This window comes from Neolamprologus brichardi, chromosome 22 (assembly GCF_056152115.1).
Source record: "Neolamprologus brichardi isolate AB-2024 chromosome 22, ASM5615211v1, whole genome shotgun sequence".
NCBI classification, from domain to species: Eukaryota; Metazoa; Chordata; class Actinopteri; order Cichliformes; family Cichlidae; genus Neolamprologus; species Neolamprologus brichardi.
The window spans coordinates 33,166,769-33,186,387 of NC_142124.1; the positions used below are offsets into that span (position 1 = coordinate 33,166,769).

The following is a 19,619-nucleotide window of genomic DNA, read 5'->3' on the forward strand; positions in this document are numbered from 1 at the left end:
ACTCGCGGATCAGTAACGCGAGGAGAAAACGCTGACCGTGGTTCAGCCTTTACTATAACAACAACGCCTCCTCCCATTCGGAGATCGAGGAAGCCCCGACCTCCACCTGCAGGGCAGCCGTGCACATTACAGCGTACGAGCAACAGGCCCTCCTCAGGCCCAGGTTCAAGCTGTGAGTACCAGGGGTCTCAAACTAAATGCGCCGTGGGCCACGTTAGTGTTCAAGTGGTACAAACAAACAAACAAACAAACAAACAAACAAATAAACCAGCCAACAAACAAAGAAACATTTCTGAAAATGTAGTTGTTTTTTAAAAATATCAAATATTGCATAAGAAGACAAAACTGCATTTTCCTCCCTCTTAACTGACTGAAGCCTTTCATTGAACTACCAAATAAACTCATTGGTCCTCTCTGCCTGTGCACACGTGGCAGCACTTCTGCAGCACATCTCTGCTCATGTCGCCTTCATATTCAATCATGTGAAGAACTTATTTTAACATTTCACTCAACAACAAACAAAAAAGTCACTTTAAGGGCCAAACTGCATTTTATCTCCTCATATCAGTGTGAGCAGGGCTGACGTGGGCCGCAGGTGGCCCCTGGGCCGCAGGTGGCCCCTGGGCCGCAGGTGGCCCCTGGGCCGCAGGTGGCCCCTGGGCCGCAGGTGGCCCCTGGGCCGCAGGTGGCCCCTGGGCCGCAGGTGGCCCCTGGGCCGCAGGTGGCCCCTGGGCTGTGACTTTAAGACCCCTGGTGTATACAGCACGGCCTCCTCTGTATGTGGACAGCTTGGTGTGGGTTTGACTGATGACCAACAGGTTTCCATCTCATATCGTTTAGACGAGTGATATTTTTTATCTTTCCAGGAAGAAATAAGTAAACACACAAAACAAACAAAAAAGCAAAATCCTGACAGGAAACTGGTTTGTAGGACAGCTGTGATGTTTAGTCCAGCTGCAGGATGGTCAGATTCAACTTTTTTTACACAAGTAAAAGTGAAAAAGTACATGCTCTGAAAAGTAGTCAAAGTAAGAAGGCAAACATATTATTCAAGTAACAAAATAATGTCAGTACACGGGGAATACCAACATTATTTTTGCACAAGTCTAATAAGTGGACTCAGCTTGTAGAACACGAGCAGAGAAAAAGAAGGAAAATAAAACAAATAAATAAATAAATAAATAAATAAATAAAATAAAATAAAATAAAATAAAATAAAATAAAATAAAATAAATAAATAAATAAATAAATAAATAAATAAAATAAAATAAATAAAATAAATAAATAAAACAAACAAACAAATAAATAAATAAATAAATAAATAAATAATGTCTATTTCCTGTTGTAGAGAACAACTTTGCCTCTAAACAGAGAAATGAGTCAGATGAGCTCACAATCATTTCTATGGAGATCTCTTTAGTGTGATCAGCTGACGTGTGCTGCTCTGAGTGCATTCAGCAGCCTTCGTCCTGGCTGATTTCTTTGCTCTACAGTAGAAAGTTCAATGACTGACTGAAGCATCATCAGCTTAACTTTAAACACTAGATGTAACTCTGACCATGAGCACCGGTCACATGCTGTTCTGTACTTTAACTTCACAGTGCAGTAAACTAATAGTTAACCTGCACTAATCTGATGACTGTTCTTAAATAACACAAAGTTACCTTTGTTCTGCAGCATGTTTCACAACATGTACAGACTCTGTCACATGTACAGACACAGCATCTGGTTTAAAAACACTTACATGTAAACTTTATATTTCCAGGTTATCAAACAGCATGGAGCATCCTTACCTTTGAATATAACTGCGCCTCTTCCTCTCCTGGTCTGTTGTTCTGATCTTTCTCCATCTCTGAGTGAAGTTCACACGCAGGATGTCTCAGGCTTTGTACATGTCAGTAGTGTATACATGACATCCAACAAGATAAGCCTTCATTGTGAGTTCGATTAAGTCTTCAACCAACCGAGGTTCCTTTTTGTTACTTGTTGCAGTATGTTAGCTGAACAACACGTCTCTAGTTATTAGCTCATATGCACTGATATCACACAACATGTAAAGTGTTTTTATAAACACATATCTGGCGTGAGGTGAACATACCTTTTGTTAGGAATCTTGCTGTTTTTCTTGATTTCTATCCTGATGCTTTGCTGGGGAATCTTGATCTCGGCTCAAAAATCTCCCGTCTGGTTGTTTCACCTGCAGACGCCGTTATACACAAACCAGGTGTAGCTGCAGAATCAGTCAAACCAGACTGATGTGACCATCGAAACGCAGTCGTTTGCTCGTTGAGACGATGCATTTATTAGCTTCATTTCAAAGTTCTTTGCTGATCTAAATATCCATTTAGCTGTCACGCCCCAGTATTACATGCAGTGGAAGCATATATTACTATTTACCAGTATTCCCAGCACTAACATAAGGTCCAAACCACAGCATGTGAAATTAGTGTTCTTCAGAATAAGTCACAGGCTTCACCGTGAGTGCAGCAGCGGGTAAGATGGCTAATGAGGAGAAAAGAAGATTGGGGGGGATTATCAGTGACCTGGAAACAGCCATGTGGTAACAGACTGAGTGCCTCTCAGTATCAAACATGAAGGTGTTAAGACAAGTATAGCAAAAGTTTGTGAAGCCTTTGAGATTTTCCATATTTTTGCAGAAAAATAACATAAAAAATAATGAATTCATAAGTCAGAAGGAGAACCTAATCAATGAATGATACGTGCTACAAAAAGAAGATTTCTGCAGAATTCAGTGAAAAGATTTCTTGTTGCTTTGCACACTGAAAAAGGTGACAAAGCCTCTGAAGAGTTCAGAGCAACAGTTACTCTTCTAGGAGTGATCGACCACCAAAGGTCATTACGAGAGCAAAACATTTAATATTCACAAAAGAATCCATGTTAACCTTTAAACAGCATCAGGTTCTCTCTCTGCCGAGCTGGTAACATTCTGGCAGCTCGGGCGCCAGAAAAAATGCATAAAATAAGAGAAATTGTAGGGTGGCTGTAGCTCAGGAGGTAGAGCAGGTCACCTACTGATCGGAAGGTTGGTGGTTCGATCCCTGGCTCCTCCAGTCTGCATGTCAAGTATCCTTGGCAGGATACTAACCCCAAATTGCTCTCCGATGCATCCATCGTATGAATGTGTGTGAATGTAGTTAGAAAGCACTAAGTGTAGATAAAGTGCTTGTGAGAATGGGTGTGACTGGGTGAATGAGACATGTTGTACAGAGCGCTTTGAGCACTCCGAGAGAGTAGAAAAGCGCTCTATAAGAATCAGTCCATTTACCGTCAAGTTTTTCATAATTAAAATAAAGAAAATGTCCATATTTTTACAGGATAATAAAAAAGTCATCTTATGAGAAAAATCTGGTACTTTTATTTCATAATTAATACCATCATTTACCAGCTATTTTAAAAAAGTGCAAAAAAAGTTATTGTAATTACAGTTCTTAGAACTACACACTGATGGATGTGAATACTGAAAGACCTGAGCTTTACTTCATGTAATAACACGATAATACTGCCATAAAAACATGTTCACTTTACTATATTTGTTCTTAAAAACATTTTAAAGTAATAAAAATCTTCTGCTGCTGTATGTCTTTATGTAAATTTTCACTTAAAACTACAAAACAAAAGCAGAACGATGAGACTGTGTTCTACAGTGATAACTCACTTCCTGTGCCTGAACATTTAATTCTGCTAACAAACAGACCAAAACAAAACTACAACAATTTGTTTTGAAAAACAAATAACAGTTCAAACGGTTTTTATTGAGCTATAAAAAACAAGCAGAGTTAAAATGAAAAACATCTGGAAACTAAACCAAGAGTCACGCTGAACGTTTCGCTGGTGCTGCAGAAACTGTGCAGACAGCAGAGTTGTGTTTCAGTCTAGGTGCAGCTGACGTTTGCTGTGAACGACTGTGTACAGATACAGGACAGGACTGTAGAAAGGTAACCGCTGTGCCTCAGGACCGCTGTCTTTGTGCAGTGAGGAACAAACGCTGCCAGTCCTTTAGTAGCGGGACGCGCTCACATTCCAGCCAAATCGTCTGACATTCCCCAAAGAATACTGGAACTGGCTGGTCTGCCACTGGCATCCCATTCTCTCCACAAATGACAGCACATCATTTCAGGGAAGAGGACCGCTCAGTTTTCTTCTTCCCTTTATCATCTTTTGGTACGATATCTGGGAAAGGCATCTGTTGAGTTAAACTGAAAAAAAGGGCAAACAATTAGTAATCAGTGACTAAACACTTCACATTGGGCTGACACTAAGGATTCGCTTCACTGGGAAACTACACACAAACTGAACACACAGTGTGAGGGAAGATAAGATGATGATGACGGAGAAACAGGCGATATATACAAAAGAGGGAATCAGGCAGAGAGGGGACGCAAAACTAAAGACACACGAGAGGAGGGACTGTCAAAATAAAACAGCACATACGCACACAGACTCAGATAAAGACGCGTGAGCTTGACATAGAGACAGAACACATAGATATTAGACAGACACACAACACAACTGGGAACTAACAACCAAGGTAGAGAACGAGAACCATAGTTACCAAACTCAGAAGTGACGGGGTCGATACTTCAGAAAGAAAACTATAAATAAGGAACCAAAGTGCAAACCACTGAACCACAGTGCTGCCCAGTGCTTCAGACAGTTTCAGGTTTGAACAGGCTCCAGTGTTTGCTTTTTAACTGTCTCTGTTCATTGGAGCAAAAACCAGGGCTGGACGGGTAATCTGGCATACCTTTGAACAGTACCAGCAACAACTAGTTACAACTAGTAACAGCTTGTAACAGCTACAAGCAGCTAGTAACCAGACCTGCTGCTCGCATCAGCTGTGGAGAAGTAAGGAAGAGATGGAGGGACGTAATTCAATTCTATTCAATTCAATTTATATAGTATATTAAGTCGTCTCAAGGCGCTTCATAGATACAGAGAAAAACCCAACAATCATATGACCCCCTATGAGCAGCACTTTGGCGACAGTGGGAAGGAAAAACTCCCTTTTAACAGGAAGAAACCTCCAGCAGAACCAGGCTCAGGGAGGGGCGGGGCCATCTGCTGTGATTGGTTGGGGTGAGAGAAGGAAGACAGGATAAAGACATGCTGTGGAAGAGAGACAGAGATTAATAACAGATATGATTCAACACAGAGAGGTCTGTTAATACATAGTGAGTGAGAAAGGTGACTGGAAAGGAAAAACTCAATGCATCATGGGAATCCCCGGCAGCCTACATCTATTGACGGATGTTAGTAATCAGGAAGGGAGAAATGCAAGGATTAAAATGAACGGATGCTTTGATCACGAGTCACTGCTAATAGCTCAAGTCTGACTTTTAATTATTGTCACATGTTGCAGGCAACTAAGAACTAACCCGACAACAACTGTACCTGATTAAAACCTTTTTCAATAATAATAATCATACAAAATGAAATATATACACATATACATTTTTGTCCCAGTCCAGCCCTGCAAAAACTGTCAATAACTGAAAACGTGCAGCAGGGGGAACTTGTGCACATCCAGTACTAATCCAGTCAGGGGTAAACTGCTGAAAACAGCTCCCAGATTGTCTCAGACTGAACAATATCCATTTGTTTAGGCAGCTAAAGTCATATTTTAAGCAAGAGTGGGCAAGCTTGTTGTTGGGGCAGTCACCAGCTGTCAACAAGGAGTTTGGCATGTGGATTTTCTTATGTCTTTGGTCGTGTCCAAATTCATGGGCTGCTTCCTCCTGAGGCCGCATTTGTAGACCGATTACGTCACAGCAACGCGCCGAAGGCTGTCCAAATTCATAGACTCCTCCGAATGCAGCCGACAAATGCGTCCTCCTTTTCCCCGAATTTGAAGGATGGGTCGGGTGTGTCCTTCGTGGCCCACCATATCCCAGAATTCATAGCGCGGCCCAGCCAAACTCCAGTTTCCAACAATGGCGGCCGCTACTAAGTTTTAAAATTACTCATACTAATCTTTCTGGGTCACAAAATAAACTTTTAACATATTTTCAGGCGAGAAAGTAGCTGTGTAAACATCAAATATCTGCTCGGTTTATCAAGATATCGCATATTTGCAAACGTGCTTCGATGTTTTCGGAGACGTCTGTTACCCACCAGCTCGATAGCTCGCCGGGAGCTCGAGGGTCACTGAAGCCGCCGAGAACGGCACAACTCCCGGCGCGTCATTTTCAGATCACCTCGGACTTTCGCTACTCGGGTTAAACGTGATATATAAGTCACTTAGACAACCTAAAAATGTTATTGTTGGGCTTTTTTCAGTGTTTTATTTGTTCGTGAGTAAATCGGCTTGGCTGAGATTAAAGTTATTAGATTAGATAAAATAAAACTTTATTAATCCCCCGGTTGGGTTCCTCCTTGGTTTTCACACAGCTGACTAAACGTCAAACAGAAAACTGATTAATCAGACGTATGAGACGGTCGAGAATTTACGCCAGTGTCCTGTTATATTTTAGATAGCAAGGAGCAGACGGCCGAGTTTATTAAACTCCACCGAGACAGCGGTGACGCAGATCTGAAGGCTAGACCGTCCAATTCCACAGCTGTTTACTTCCGGCCTACCCGACCTTCTGAGGACCCGGCCCACGTAGACCGCAAAGGCCGGGTCCTCAGGAGGATGCAGCCCATGAATTTGGACACGACCTTTATCCTGTCTTCCTTCTCTCACTCCAACCAATCACAGCAGATGGCCCCGCCCCTCCCTGAGCCTGGTTCTGCTGGAGGTTTCTTCCTGTTAAAAGGGAGTTTTTCCTTCCCACTGTCGCCAAAGTGCTGCTCATAGGGGGTCATATGACTGTTGGGTTTTTCTCTGTATGTTTTATTGTAGGCTCTACCTTACAATATAAAGCACCTTGAGGTGACTGTTGTTGTGATTCTGTGCTGTATAAATAAAACTGAATTGAACTGAGGTGGATGAAATTGGTTTTTACTGGTTTCCACAGTTCTTGTTAGGTCAGTATATTTGCAGTGTACCATGTTCCCAATGTCCTGGATGTTAGAATCTTAATATATCAAGGGAGAAGTTTTTGTTTGCTTTATTAAATTATCACTCATAAAAGTGAGACAGAAATTAATCATAATTCATAATAGTTCATAAGGACACAGAGCCCCGCCCCCAGTTTAACACATGACTCTAGCTGAATAAACAAATACCAGCTGGTTAGCAGAAAGGGACGGGAACACCTCGAGCTTATTTTATTAGCATCGGCTGTTGTTCAGTGCACTTAGGATATGATTATTACTAATGTCACAGTTTTCATTCCACTAGGAAATCGAGTCAGTTATGAATGGTAGTAATTCACAGTCAGAGCAGAAAGAATATGTTGGTGCACACACTTTAAACAGTGAAGTAACTGTTTAACTGCATGGGCATAGATGCAGGTTTGTCATTTACATCACTATCTAACCAAATGTGGGCAGAGATATAACCTGAAGCTCGTCTATCTGCTGAATCCACAGTGAACTTCATTTCAGCTGCACTTCACAGAGCGTCACAGCTATGTTGAAACTCAGTGGATTTTGGCTTATTGTTCAGCTGTCTTTGGCAGCAGGAATGAACTCTGGTAAGATCATTATATGTTTTTTAATGTAAACATATCTGGATGTCTTTTTTTTGAAATAGCACTTTCATCATAGAATAGTTAAAGACGGAATATATATCAGTAACATGATATCTTAAAGTCTACAGCACCATTGTTAGTGGTATTTACAGTGATAATGTATTTCTGTACATATGTAAAATAAAGCTACATTGTTTTGATCTGCAATAATAAATAAAAACGCATCAGTGGAAAAAAATGTCCAAAATAACTTTAATTCAGCCACCAAATGAACACCATTCCTCAGTAAGAGGATAGTTTGAGCACGTTGGTAGAAGCATGTGTCAAACTCGGGCCAGGCTAGCTTGTTCCTGTTGTTTGGTCCTTTGTTTATTTAGTGGGTGACTAAGGCTACGTCCACACGTACACGGGTATTTTTGAAAACGGAGATTTTCCGTTTCCGTTTTAAAAAATAATCCCGTCCACACGTAAAGGCAGAAATGAAGGAAAACGCTGCTAGGAACATGCCAAAGCAACAGGTGGCGATATATTCCTAACCGTGCAGAAATGTTGGCCAATCAGAAGTCTAGAAGCCTCGGTGGGAAAAAGTAAACAAAGCTGGGGCATAGAAGCAGAACCGAGTCGTATATGTGGAGGGACAGTAACTGTGTGTATGTAAGCATTTAAACACTGCAGTGAGAACAATTAACAGTAACAGTGTTGTAGAAATTCATTTCACCGAAACAATAACGTGGCGCACAGTGTGACGTCAAAAAAGGCGCACACCTTTGACGCTGCGTTTTCTCCGTTTTTCTCGTCCACACGTAAATGCAAAAACGGAGTTTTAGAAAATATCCACCCTGGCCGGAGTTTTTAAAAATCTCAGTTTTCAGTGACCGAAAACGCCGTTTACGTGTGGACGAAAGGTGCAAACGCATAGAAAAATCTGAGTTTTCAAAAATACCCGGGTACGTGTGGACATAGTCTAATACTAGGACTCAGTAGGCAGATGGCCCTCCAAGTCCCTCATCTGCATACTCTAAACTACCCTTTTCAATGGGGATAGTGGGTGCTGACCAGTGAGTGTAGAAAACACTACAGTCAATTGGTGCTCACCTTGGTCATACTCCAGAATGTTGTTGTGGCAGCCCCGGATCTGCTTTCCCTGCCCTGTGGTGGGGTGTGGGGAGCTGGCCCTCTCCTTCCATGGGTAGACCTTATTGTACGTTTCTTAGGCTGGAGTGGGGAGGGAAATTTGTGCGGGTTTGTTGACTGTGCCTTGTGGCCTTGTGGCCATCTGCCCCCCACAATGTCATTATGGCTTATGACATATCACTGTGCACATAGGACCTTCCCTGATAGTACATTCAGACAGATTTATTGTTTGATTCTCTGTCATTGCAGACTGGAATGTTCAAAGGGATCAATCCACCTTCATTCCAGGACACTGGTAAGCCACCACATGATGTAACAGACTGATGCTTTTAACACTAGATTAAGCCTGGCAGGGAACAAACACTGCACATCTGTAGGTTCAATGTTAGATAGAAAAACAATGTCCCTTGACATTGACAAGGAATGCTCCTAATGAGACAACAGATCGTGTCCTGGGGCATCTCCTTCCAGATCTGGACCAGGGTATCACTGAGCTCCTGGACAGTCTGAACCTGGCAGTGATGGAGGGACTTTCATATACAGTAATGTCCTAGAGGTGTTTTGTTGGATTTACGTCTAAGGGCAAGTCAGTCATATCAATTTCTTGATCCTTCAATGCTCTGATCAGAGGATGAAGGAATACTCGGGCACTGTTGTGCACCAGGAGGAACCAAGACCGTCTGCACTAGTGTAAAGTCTGATGATGGGTCCATGGATTTCATCCCAATACCTAATGGTAGTCATGGTGTTGTTGCCTAGCCTGTAGAGGTCTGCTTCCCCAGACCATCACTGACCCACCACCAAACCAGTCGTGCTGAATGATAATGGCACCAAAACATTCTTCGTGGCTTCACCAGGTGAACCTGCTGTCTGTGCTGTGGAAATCAGTGGCTTCCAGTCATAGACCTACCAATTCTGGTATTTTATGGCATATGCCAATAAGGCTCCACAGTGTGGGACAGTGAGCACAGGGCCCAGTGTTGATGTCAATTCTTCAGGCCACCCAGACCACACAATCCGTTTCTGATTGTTTGGTCAGAGACATTCGCACCAGTGGCCTGGTGGAGGTAATTTGGTTGGGCTCTGGCAGTGCTTATCCCGTTTCTCCTTTAACAAATGAGCAGATACCCGTCCTGTTGATGTTTAAGGACTTCTCTGGCCCTGTTTAGCTCTCCCAGAGGAACCGCCTCTGTCCTGGAATCTCCTCCATGATTATGAGACTATGCTGGAAGACACAGCAAATCTTCTGACTGTCTGTGCAACCTCTCTAGGGCCAAGGTATTGCCTCATTCAACCGTTAGGAAAATGACCCTGGTAATATGCAAAACTATTGAAAAATTGGTCAGAAATGGTCCTGCTGTTTTGGGGGTTGTGTTGCCTCACTAGTGCACCTGGTGATAGTTTCACTAACACCAAAGCAAATGAAAGTGATCAACAACCCCCCTCTCCCAATTAACTGGCCAGATCAATATTCCAGATGTTTAACTGAGTTGATGATATACTCTGATTAAAAAGAGTTCCTTTAATATTTGAGTGGTGTATTTGAGCTTAAAATCATGAAGATAAATTTGTATTTCTAAGACCTAGAGAAGGCTTCAGAGTATCACTAACATGGCTGTAGACTGACGCAAGCAATACTTAAAAGAAGTAATGTTAATAATTCATATGCTTGTTGGGCGGGGGCAAAGGGCGTAGGCCCTGGCAGACTATTCCCCGCCTATTGAGATGACTGGGAAACAAAATGTGACCTCTCTGGTGGTGAATGAGCCTGAGCTAGTGCGCGAGGTTGGAGACATCGGCTAGATGACTCAGGTGTGACTCACGCCGATGCACGCCTTGGGTTCTGGAGCCAGTCTGGAGAGGAGCTGGACTTTGTTATAGTCCAGTGTTGCTCTCAGTGAGAAGCAGCACATTGGGGGTGGGTATTTTTGTAACCCCTTGGCTTTCTGCCTGTATGTTGGAGTTTTTGCTGGTGGACGAGAGGGTTTTTTCTTGTGCTTTTGGGCCAGGAAATGGGTCCTGACTGTTGTTTGCCCTCATGTGCTGAACGATAGCTCAGGGTACCCAGCCTGTCGCTGGGAGGGGCTCTTGAGGGTGCTCCATTGGGTGACTCCATTGTCCTACTGGGAGACGTCACCGGTCACGTGGTCACATGTTAGTGTTTTGAAATTGCATAATCAGATCTGTGACTGTATGTTCTGAACACTCTGAGGAAGAGAGGAGCTGAGCGGTCAATATATCACCTGATCACCACCTGGTGGTTAGCTGGATCAGTTGGTGGGGGAGAATGCTGGACAGACCTCATGAACCTAAACATGAGGGTGCACTGGGAAGGCCTGGTAGAGGCCTCTGCCCATAAGATCTTCAACTCCCTTTCAGACATTGCACAATATCACTTTACCAACACAATGTCAGAGAATAACTAATTGCCAAAATCATGCAGTGTTTTCTCTAACTGGGTGTTGCCTACTTGATTTTTCTTACGTGATAGATGAAATCATTCCAGTTTATTTAAATTAGTCAGAAAGTTATACATTCACATACAATGAACAATTTGAGGCATAATTAATGTCTAACAAAACTCATGTAACCCTCAGGGAGAATGACACAAAATACAGCCATCAAACGATAGTAATCATGGAAGAGGAACCTGCAGTGATTGAGTCAGCCACTTACCTGTTCCAGAAGCATCCCCGTTCATCAAATCTGCTAATGTACCATAAGAGGGCACTGTACGTTCTGCAAGGAAGCAATTTGTTTTCGACTAGAAATCATGACATTGTACTGGTTGGCCATGGTAGTCAAAGCCCTACTGGAGCAGCCCAGTTGGCTGGTTATGACCCAAAGGAACTTGCCAGATTTGTTTTCATCTTAAAAACTAAAACAAACATTGGTCATCTTGGTACCATCAGCCTCATAAGCTGCAATATTGGAAATGACCAACACTTCATGTTGCAGTTCCTACAAAGTCTCCGGTCTTTTAGTGTGGAAACAAAGCTCAACCTATACAACACACTCCTGTCGGTTAATTCTGATGGTGATATACTGACGACAACTAACGGTGTCTGGAGGTCCCATGAGCACTACAGCACAGTCATAGCTGAACTAAACCAAAGAGGTGATCTGGTGATAAAAAAGGAACTTGGCTGTCCAGGACCAGAAGTTCACAATTATAAAGGAAATATTTTGTATCTGCAGATACTGGACTGGCCAAGCCACCCGCAAATGTTTGTCCCAATGGAGCTGCGCAAAAAGTATCACTTTATCGACTGCCTGGAGGGGCTGACTTGGAGCTTGTTTTTTGAGGAAAACGAAAGAAGGCGTGCTCCTGATTATACCACCGATGATTCAAGACACCTAAAAGCAATTTGGCTAGAAAAGCCAGAGGCAGGAGAAGACAACATTATCCTGAAGCATATCATAAGCATTCAACATCTGCTAGTGGAGATACGGTACAATGCCAGAGAAGAAATTCCATTGGACCTTTACTACGTTCTCAATGAATGCATTTACAAAGTAAACGGGAAAACTCTGAATGCGACTCTGGTGGGAAAATTCATGAATCCTGACAATCAAGTGGAAATTGAAAATTTTCTTCAGAGCTTCAAGGACCAGCAGGACGAGTCCTCCCTGGAGAAGCTGAGAGAGGGTCTCAAACCATCAAAATTCAATGACTTCTGTCGCCAAACCTTCCAGTTTCAGCAGTGTAATTACAACTGTGAGCGGTGGGGCCATTATTTCATGGCAGCTGTGTTTTCAGCATCGGTGCGTAACTTCAGAACCTTCTCACTTTTCCTCATGACTGTCATTGGTTGTGAAGTAGGCCACTCACGAGGAAGTGACAGTCCCTTGTGCACAGCATTTGTGAGGGATGACCACCCCATGATAACCGATCAACCCTGGCCTGAACATTTGAAACGAGGATTCTACGGCTGTGCTGTTGACAACTTTGAAATGGCACCACAGAACATGCAGATTTGGTTAGATCAAGTTGTTGCAAAGGAAAATGCACTGTACATTAAATCAAAGCAGATTATGAGTGCTATTATCCATGACGAGCAAACAGAGCTAGATATCTTTGGGAGGGTTAAAGTCATGAATAAGTACGCATTTTCATCTTATCTTGAATTCTTCCGAGGTACGCCCGAGGGGAAAAAACTCAAAAGAGGATGTTCACCTTCTTTGCATGGGAATTTGAATCCATAATGCTGGTGTAACAGTTCATATTGTCCACTTCATTGTTTTCATTGTACAGTTACAATATTTTCTGTGCTGAAAATACTGGACTCTGGATGAATTACAACATAAAACTAAAAAATGCTTCACAGTCATCTACCGCTTCACTTTTGTAGCTAGAAGAATAAAAGAAAAATCTTGATGCATTAAAATGAAAGCATTAAAACAGAACTCCAGAGGTTTTTGTGATGTCTTCTTACGTCAAAATATTAAATATTCTAAAATGAAACATTTAACTGCATCATATAAACCAGTTAAATTATGTTTCTTTAAAATCAACAAAGGCGTAACAACAGGTGATATTGGGAAACTCGTTACATGTTTATTTAAATGTTCATTAAATCACTTTTCTTTTGGTGTCAAAGGTCAGTTACAAAATATAAATACACAGAAATCAGAATCAGAGCATTCTAGAATGAGGGAATATTACAAAGGCACAATTTGAGATTTCAAATATAATTCTAATATATTATTAGAAATAATACAAAACAACATGTTTTGTTACTGAGAAACAATTTACTCGCGAGTCAACTTTCTACAAGCCAGGAAATAAATTCTACACTTCAGAGGTCTGAAAGTGATGAATATTTCCAATGACTTGATGCTAAATCTCTCTTAAAGTTGACCACATAACTGGAAGGTCACCTGGCGTGACTATTATTAGGCAAGGGAAGGCGGAGCTTGTTTTTTGTTCCCTTTTCTAAAATAGTAAATCATGTTTTACCTTCTTTTGTATTTCATTGACCTTACCATTTAAAAATGTTGACTTCTGACCTATTAAGAAATACATATAAGTTGAAAATACCACACCAGCAGACCATTAATATAGTGATTTGGACCAGTTTTAAAGCACCCAACACTTTTGCAAATCAAAAACATGACAAACTGGAGCGACATGAACGGGACAGAAGTTATTCACTCTGGTTTTGACGATAGCTAACAGCTTTCTTTTTCAAACAACCAACTTAGTTTCATGTTTATGTTTTTATTCAAAGCAGAGGTGTTTGTAAGATTTATAGTTTTAAATTTGTAGAACACTTTTTGGACCAAACACCCAAAGAACTAAATATGATGAGCATCCTGAAGCAACACAGAGAGAAGAACATTCAGACACCAGTGACACTGTGGTGTCTAATCACACAAGGTTTAGGCTATTGTAACGTGTGCAGCATGATAAATGAAAAAAAATACAAAGGAGGACAAATTGAGTATTTTATTCAAAATCAGTTTACATTTTACTTTGAACTTAAACAAAGTAATCTGAATCCAAAGGTAAACTAGTTAAAACTGTAATGTTTAGTCATCAATGTTAGAATGGACCCTTGTATTCTGTCAATTCTTTATGAGCGTGATGTGTTTGTGTTACTCTGCTGAGTTAAATTTCCAAATGCGTGTTGGGCTGAGAAGCTGCTCTTTACAGGAGAATACAGCTGCATGACGAGCCCTTCTGACCACTGATGTTGCCAAACTGCGAGGTGGCTAGTGACTGGATTAAATTCCAGAAGTGCTTGAAAGAGATGCCCTCGCCATCACCTACACCCATCTTCCGCAGGATATCACCAAATCCCTGGTCGGTGCCGACCCCCTGTCAGAACACGACAAAACAACTCACGTTAAAGTGAAAATGTTAACACCTAAACCAGACTTACAAGAAAATATCATTCCAGTTAATTACAAACCGTTAGGTTACTGATCACAGTTCGGAATATCACCTACGACAAATCTGATCAGACAAAAACAAAAACAGGGAGCACTGAAGTTTACCCAGAATAAAACTAGTGCAACTGAAGACACTCTGACAAGACTTGCTCAAGATACTGAGCACCAAAATGGTCCCAACGCATCCACCGGTGTATTTGTGCACTCAGAGTGCATGCGTTGTAAGAACGTGGCTATGTGAATGTGTCTTATAGTGTGAAGAGCTCTGAGTGGTAGATACGCCAGTTCATTTACCATGGGTTAATGTATTTAACTTTGTCAATTTAAACTGGAAGTCCAGGTGCTGGCCCTCATCCTGCTTTGAGGACATCCGACAGATGGTTGTGGATCGGCTGGGCCTCGTGCCCGAAGACCACCATTGATGCTTCCTGATGATCGGCCTTTTGCCTTTGCCAGACGGCCCTTGCACCCGGTAGCGTTAATGGAGGTCCCATTTGAGCCATCTGACCATTTCACAGGAGTGCACTGGGATATCGCTTTGAGTTCTTGTGGATTATAAAACAGGATAGTGCCACAGTAAAATGACTTGCTAAGTGACGAGGGCCCTTTAGAGTCACCCAGTGAGTGGGGGATGTTGATTTTGAAGTGATGCGGTCGGACCGGGAAGGAGCCACACAGGTATATCACCTCAAAGCATGGAGAGCGGCTGAAACCACTTCTCTGGTGATTCCCGCCTCCCTCCAGTGTGACGACCATCTCACACAGACCCAGACAATGAATGTTGCTGCAGTGCAGCAGTAGTTTACAGATGTGTTCTCCCTTGTCCGGTCACACCACGCTCATGGAGCACCACTTTGACGTGCCCTGATGTGATGGTGCATCACATCTACAGGCTAGCTGAACACAAAAGGCAAATGGTTCAGGCAGAACTGGCTGTGATGCTGAAGATGAGGGTGAAAGTCCCACAGTGCATTCTTGCAGTGATGATGGTCTATACGGCTCTGTCTGGACTACCGCAAGGTGAATGAGGTGTCACAGTTTGATGTTTCGAATGCTCCGGAGTGCTGACCCAGCCAGAAGGAGCTGAAACCTACACTACTGTTGCTCACACATAAAAACACTGTAAATAAACCCTAATGCAACGCTGCGTTGCATCTTCACATGTTTTTAGACCAGACTCACTCTGTATGTTTAATTAAATGGATGAATCTTTTACTATATGCAATATTTGACCACTTTACAAGGTACCCATTGGTCACACAGGGTTGGATCCACCTTGTGGTCTCACAGCTGCCGTAGTACTTGGTCTTGACACCAGTGATGACTGTGGAGTCAGCTGATGCTAAGGGACCACAAAGGGCCCCAAACCATTACATGCATTGAAAGCAGGATGGACCAGCAGAAATCAAGACTCAAAAGGTCAGACATTTTCAAATGTTGTCCAATTTGTTGGGGTGGCTGCAGCTCAGGAGGCAGAGCAGATCATCTGCTCATTGGAAGCTTGGTGGTTTGATCTGCAGGCCAAAGTATTCTTGGGCAAGATGTTAAATAGAAAAGGACTTGGGCCTAGAAAGAGTGCTTGTGTGAATGAGGTAAGTTGTGCTTTGAGTAGGAAAGTGCTATATAAGAATGAGTCTATTTACCAATTTTGATTCGCTGTGTGAATTGTGGCCTCATTTCCTGTTCTCAGCTGACGGGACTGGCATCTGGTGTGGTTTCGCATTTATAGATGCTCCACTGCATTCTTTTTTTAAATCAAAGTTCCTGTTACCTTCCTATCAGATCGAAGCAATCTGGCCTGTAATTTAAGTCCTTTCTTCCTCCTTCTAATACTTGGTTTGAACTTCAGCAGACACTCTTGACAACAGCCTAAATGCATTGTTACCACCGCGTGTGATGGCTGGTTAGATTGCCTTAATGAGCAGATGAAAAGGTGAATATATAGTGCTTTTCAAGTCTTACTGACACTCAGAGCTCTTTAGATTAGAATTAATGATTAAATACTAGAAGTGTGCATGTTGGCATTTTGTCTGATAGCACAGCTGAACCGGAAGTTTGTACAAAATAACAAAACAAAACAAAACTGCCAAAAACTCTCACAGACTTATTACTACCATACAGAATTATTAGCATGAATAGAAATGATTTATATTATTGAGGAGATTAATGAAAAAACTTTGGAAAAAAAATTTTAAGTCAATGAATCTGTAGAGAGTTGATGATGCAGGAGAGACTGATGTGCAGTTTTAATCTTAATGCCTGTTCGTTAACCTGACCCTGTCAGAATTTACTTCTATCTAAGGTCTAAACAAGTACGACGGCCTCAGAAACTTTTACAGAACAGCAGTTATGTTTGTATTCAGAGGTTAAGCTGAGACGCTGTTAGATTAATGGAAAGGAGTGCAAGTCTTCAGAGGATTAACATTTTTTAGTGTGTGTTTGCCTGTGTGTGGATTAGGCTTGTGTAACTCTGTTGTTAGCATGTTCCCCTTAGTCTTTGTGCAAGCTGAATATGGTTAGGTGTGGCCACGCCCACTTGCTACAGATAACTGCGAGCCGCGGTCAGAGAGAAGCACAAGGAGGCTGACTGTGGACTTACCTTCATCAGATTGGGCATCTGGGAGGACAAAAGATTTTTGAATTCATCACTTTTCAGCGTCGGAGACTTGTCGGCTGAAGCGGAGTGGAACTGGCTGACCAGTGTATCAATGGCGCTCTCCAGGTCAGAATACTGGGAAAAATAAAGGTGAAAAGAAACAACAAAAGAGAAAGCCAGGTAATTTTAAAAGAAAACAAGTTTATTATTTCATTTACCCTAAAACAGAACAAACAAAAAACACTTTCAGATCTTGCTTTATGAACCACATTTAAGTCCAATTTTACCTGTACATTAATTTAGCGTTTAATCTCCCTGAGTCATGGCCAATTTAGAGTCACCAGTGAACCTAACTAAGGACGCTGGAGGACCCAGAGGAAAGTTCCCACTCAGAGTTCAGACCAGGTGCCTTCTCGCTGCATTTTGAGCAAACACCAACCTATAAACGCGACACATCATTGCCCCATGAAGTCATTACAACGAGCCTGTTGAGAAACTCATCCAGTTATTATTCCTTGGCCATCAGAACAGGTTCCAGTGCTCCTGCTGTTTCTCAACGCATGTGTGGCAGCAGCTTTGTCAGAACCACACCCTTTCTGACTAACGTACCACAAGCTGCAGCAAGCCTTCCTCACCGTTGTTAAAAAGTATTTCAAAGAAAGCAGCAATGGTCAGGAGATCTCTTTATTTCACTCAATTTGTTGAAAGTCTATTAGTGATTTAAGTTAAATAGTTAACGGCAGTGCTCATTAACTTATTAATCCAGCTTGTTGTAAAGCTTGATGTGAACTCCACACAGTGGAGATTCAAAAACGAGGTGCGACAAAGTCCGGGTCAGTTTGTGGCTCTGTAACGCCCGTGTGCTCCTCGATCGTGGGTTATACAGCACTGGCTTTCCTTCAGGAAATTCCTTGCCTCGACTGTTTTGTCTCATTTACTAAACGGTTCAAGATGTAACCATGGAATAATGCGAGATACTCGTTCCTGTGAGCAACAGGGATATGAGAAGGAGCACAGAGAAACAGGAAAACGAGGAAACGCTGCAGAATCCTGGAGCACACGGACACACAGAGGTGGATCACTCGTGCAGATAAAACTGCTCTTTCAATACGAGCTACAAACGTGTGCAGCTGGTGCCAAATGAAGGAGTTAGTGAGCCCTCCAGCCATCACGTGGAACAGAGTTCACCATTTGGTGTCTCGTTAGTGGCGAAGAGTCAAAACTCTTCAGCAAATATGAAACTGGTTTGATTTCTGTCACGTGCTGTGGCTGTGCAGCCCTTCCACTACACCCGAGACTCACTGTCATCCTGCAGGAGACAACACCCATCAAGATAACTAACATTTCATCAGAGGATAAAGGTGATTGCTCAACTTTTCATTCACAGACACGCGTGAAGTGCTACAAAAAGCGACCCACAGTATAACAGACACATCGGATCGCTTTTACTTTACACGCACGTTAACTGTTTGTTACAAATTAGCACAAAACTGATGAATTACACGCGTGTTCTGTTACGACTTTGCGTTCGTCGTGGAGGAGCGGCGGGACCCTGCGCTTAGCGCTTCTTTTCGGGGAGGGGCCGCTGGCCGCATACCTCTGAAAGTTTCTCCCCGAAAGAAAGTTCGAGAATAATCCACATCTGATGTTTCAGTCGCTTCTAAACGAGAAGTATTTACACCCTGTATCCAAGCCCAGTCCCCCCGCTGATAATCTGACGCCTTGTGTGACACGTCGCTCCTCCGTGAAGCGCACAGAGGCCATTTTTTAAAAAATTCCACATATTAATTTCGCACCAAACCACCTTTTTCCGGTTAAAGAGCCGACGGTGTAAACGTCTGCTGCCAACAGGTCCAGTTTTACATGTGGGCACTAAGAGAAAGTTGTCTTGACCTACCTGAGGCATGTTGACTGCGGTAACTCGTCTTCCTGTGTTTCTCGCTGCTGGAGCGCTTCAGTGATCCCTGCATCTGTCACCAGCTGGCAGCATTCCGAGATCCTCCCTCCGCCACAAAGAAGAGCCAGGAAGGAGCCGCGCTCTTAGATAATGCCGACGCAATGCCGTGAATTTACCACAGTTACACAAGACAGTCACACATGTACGTCTCAGGCTGTTTTCAACGAGTGACTCGTGAGTGTGTCATTACACAGCACAAAGGATTCAACAGCTTGTTCCACATCTGGAAACTTTTAGCAAAGCTGCAAACTGCTGTTCTCTGCAACAACTGCTTTACACGGATGTACACGGTACAGATTATAGGAAAAGTCCCTGAAAGGATGTTCAATGATTAAAAAGAAACAAAACTAAAAAGACAGAGACAGCAGGTACGAGCACATTCCTGTTATCCGGTTTGCGTGTGGCGCAGAGGGGGTGGGGGGTGGGGGGGAATGTTGGAATT

The 19,619-nt window shown here is 42.6% G+C and overlaps 2 protein-coding genes across 2 annotated transcripts; one reads left to right on the forward strand and one right to left on the reverse strand.

Moving 5' to 3' along the window:
* The first annotated feature begins 7,534 nt into the window (after positions 1-7,534).
* LOC118455159 (uncharacterized) lies at positions 7,535-12,935 on the forward strand. Its single transcript, XM_087835559.1, has 3 exons — positions 7,535-7,598; positions 8,979-9,024; positions 11,327-12,935. The coding sequence occupies exons 1-3, from the start codon at positions 7,535-7,537 to the stop codon at positions 12,933-12,935; spliced, it is 1,719 nt and encodes a 572-aa protein (XP_087691685.1).
* Positions 12,936-13,262: 327 nt separating this feature from the next.
* s100v2 (S100 calcium binding protein V2) lies at positions 13,263-19,368 on the reverse strand. Its single transcript, XM_035913202.2, has 3 exons — positions 19,118-19,368; positions 17,224-17,355; positions 13,263-14,550 (listed from the first exon to the last, which is right to left on the reverse strand). Exons 1-3 carry the CDS (start codon positions 19,124-19,126, stop codon positions 14,380-14,382), a joined length of 312 nt encoding a protein of 103 aa, XP_035769095.1. The 5' UTR covers positions 19,127-19,368; the 3' UTR covers positions 13,263-14,379.
* Positions 19,369-19,619: the final 251 nt, after the last annotated feature.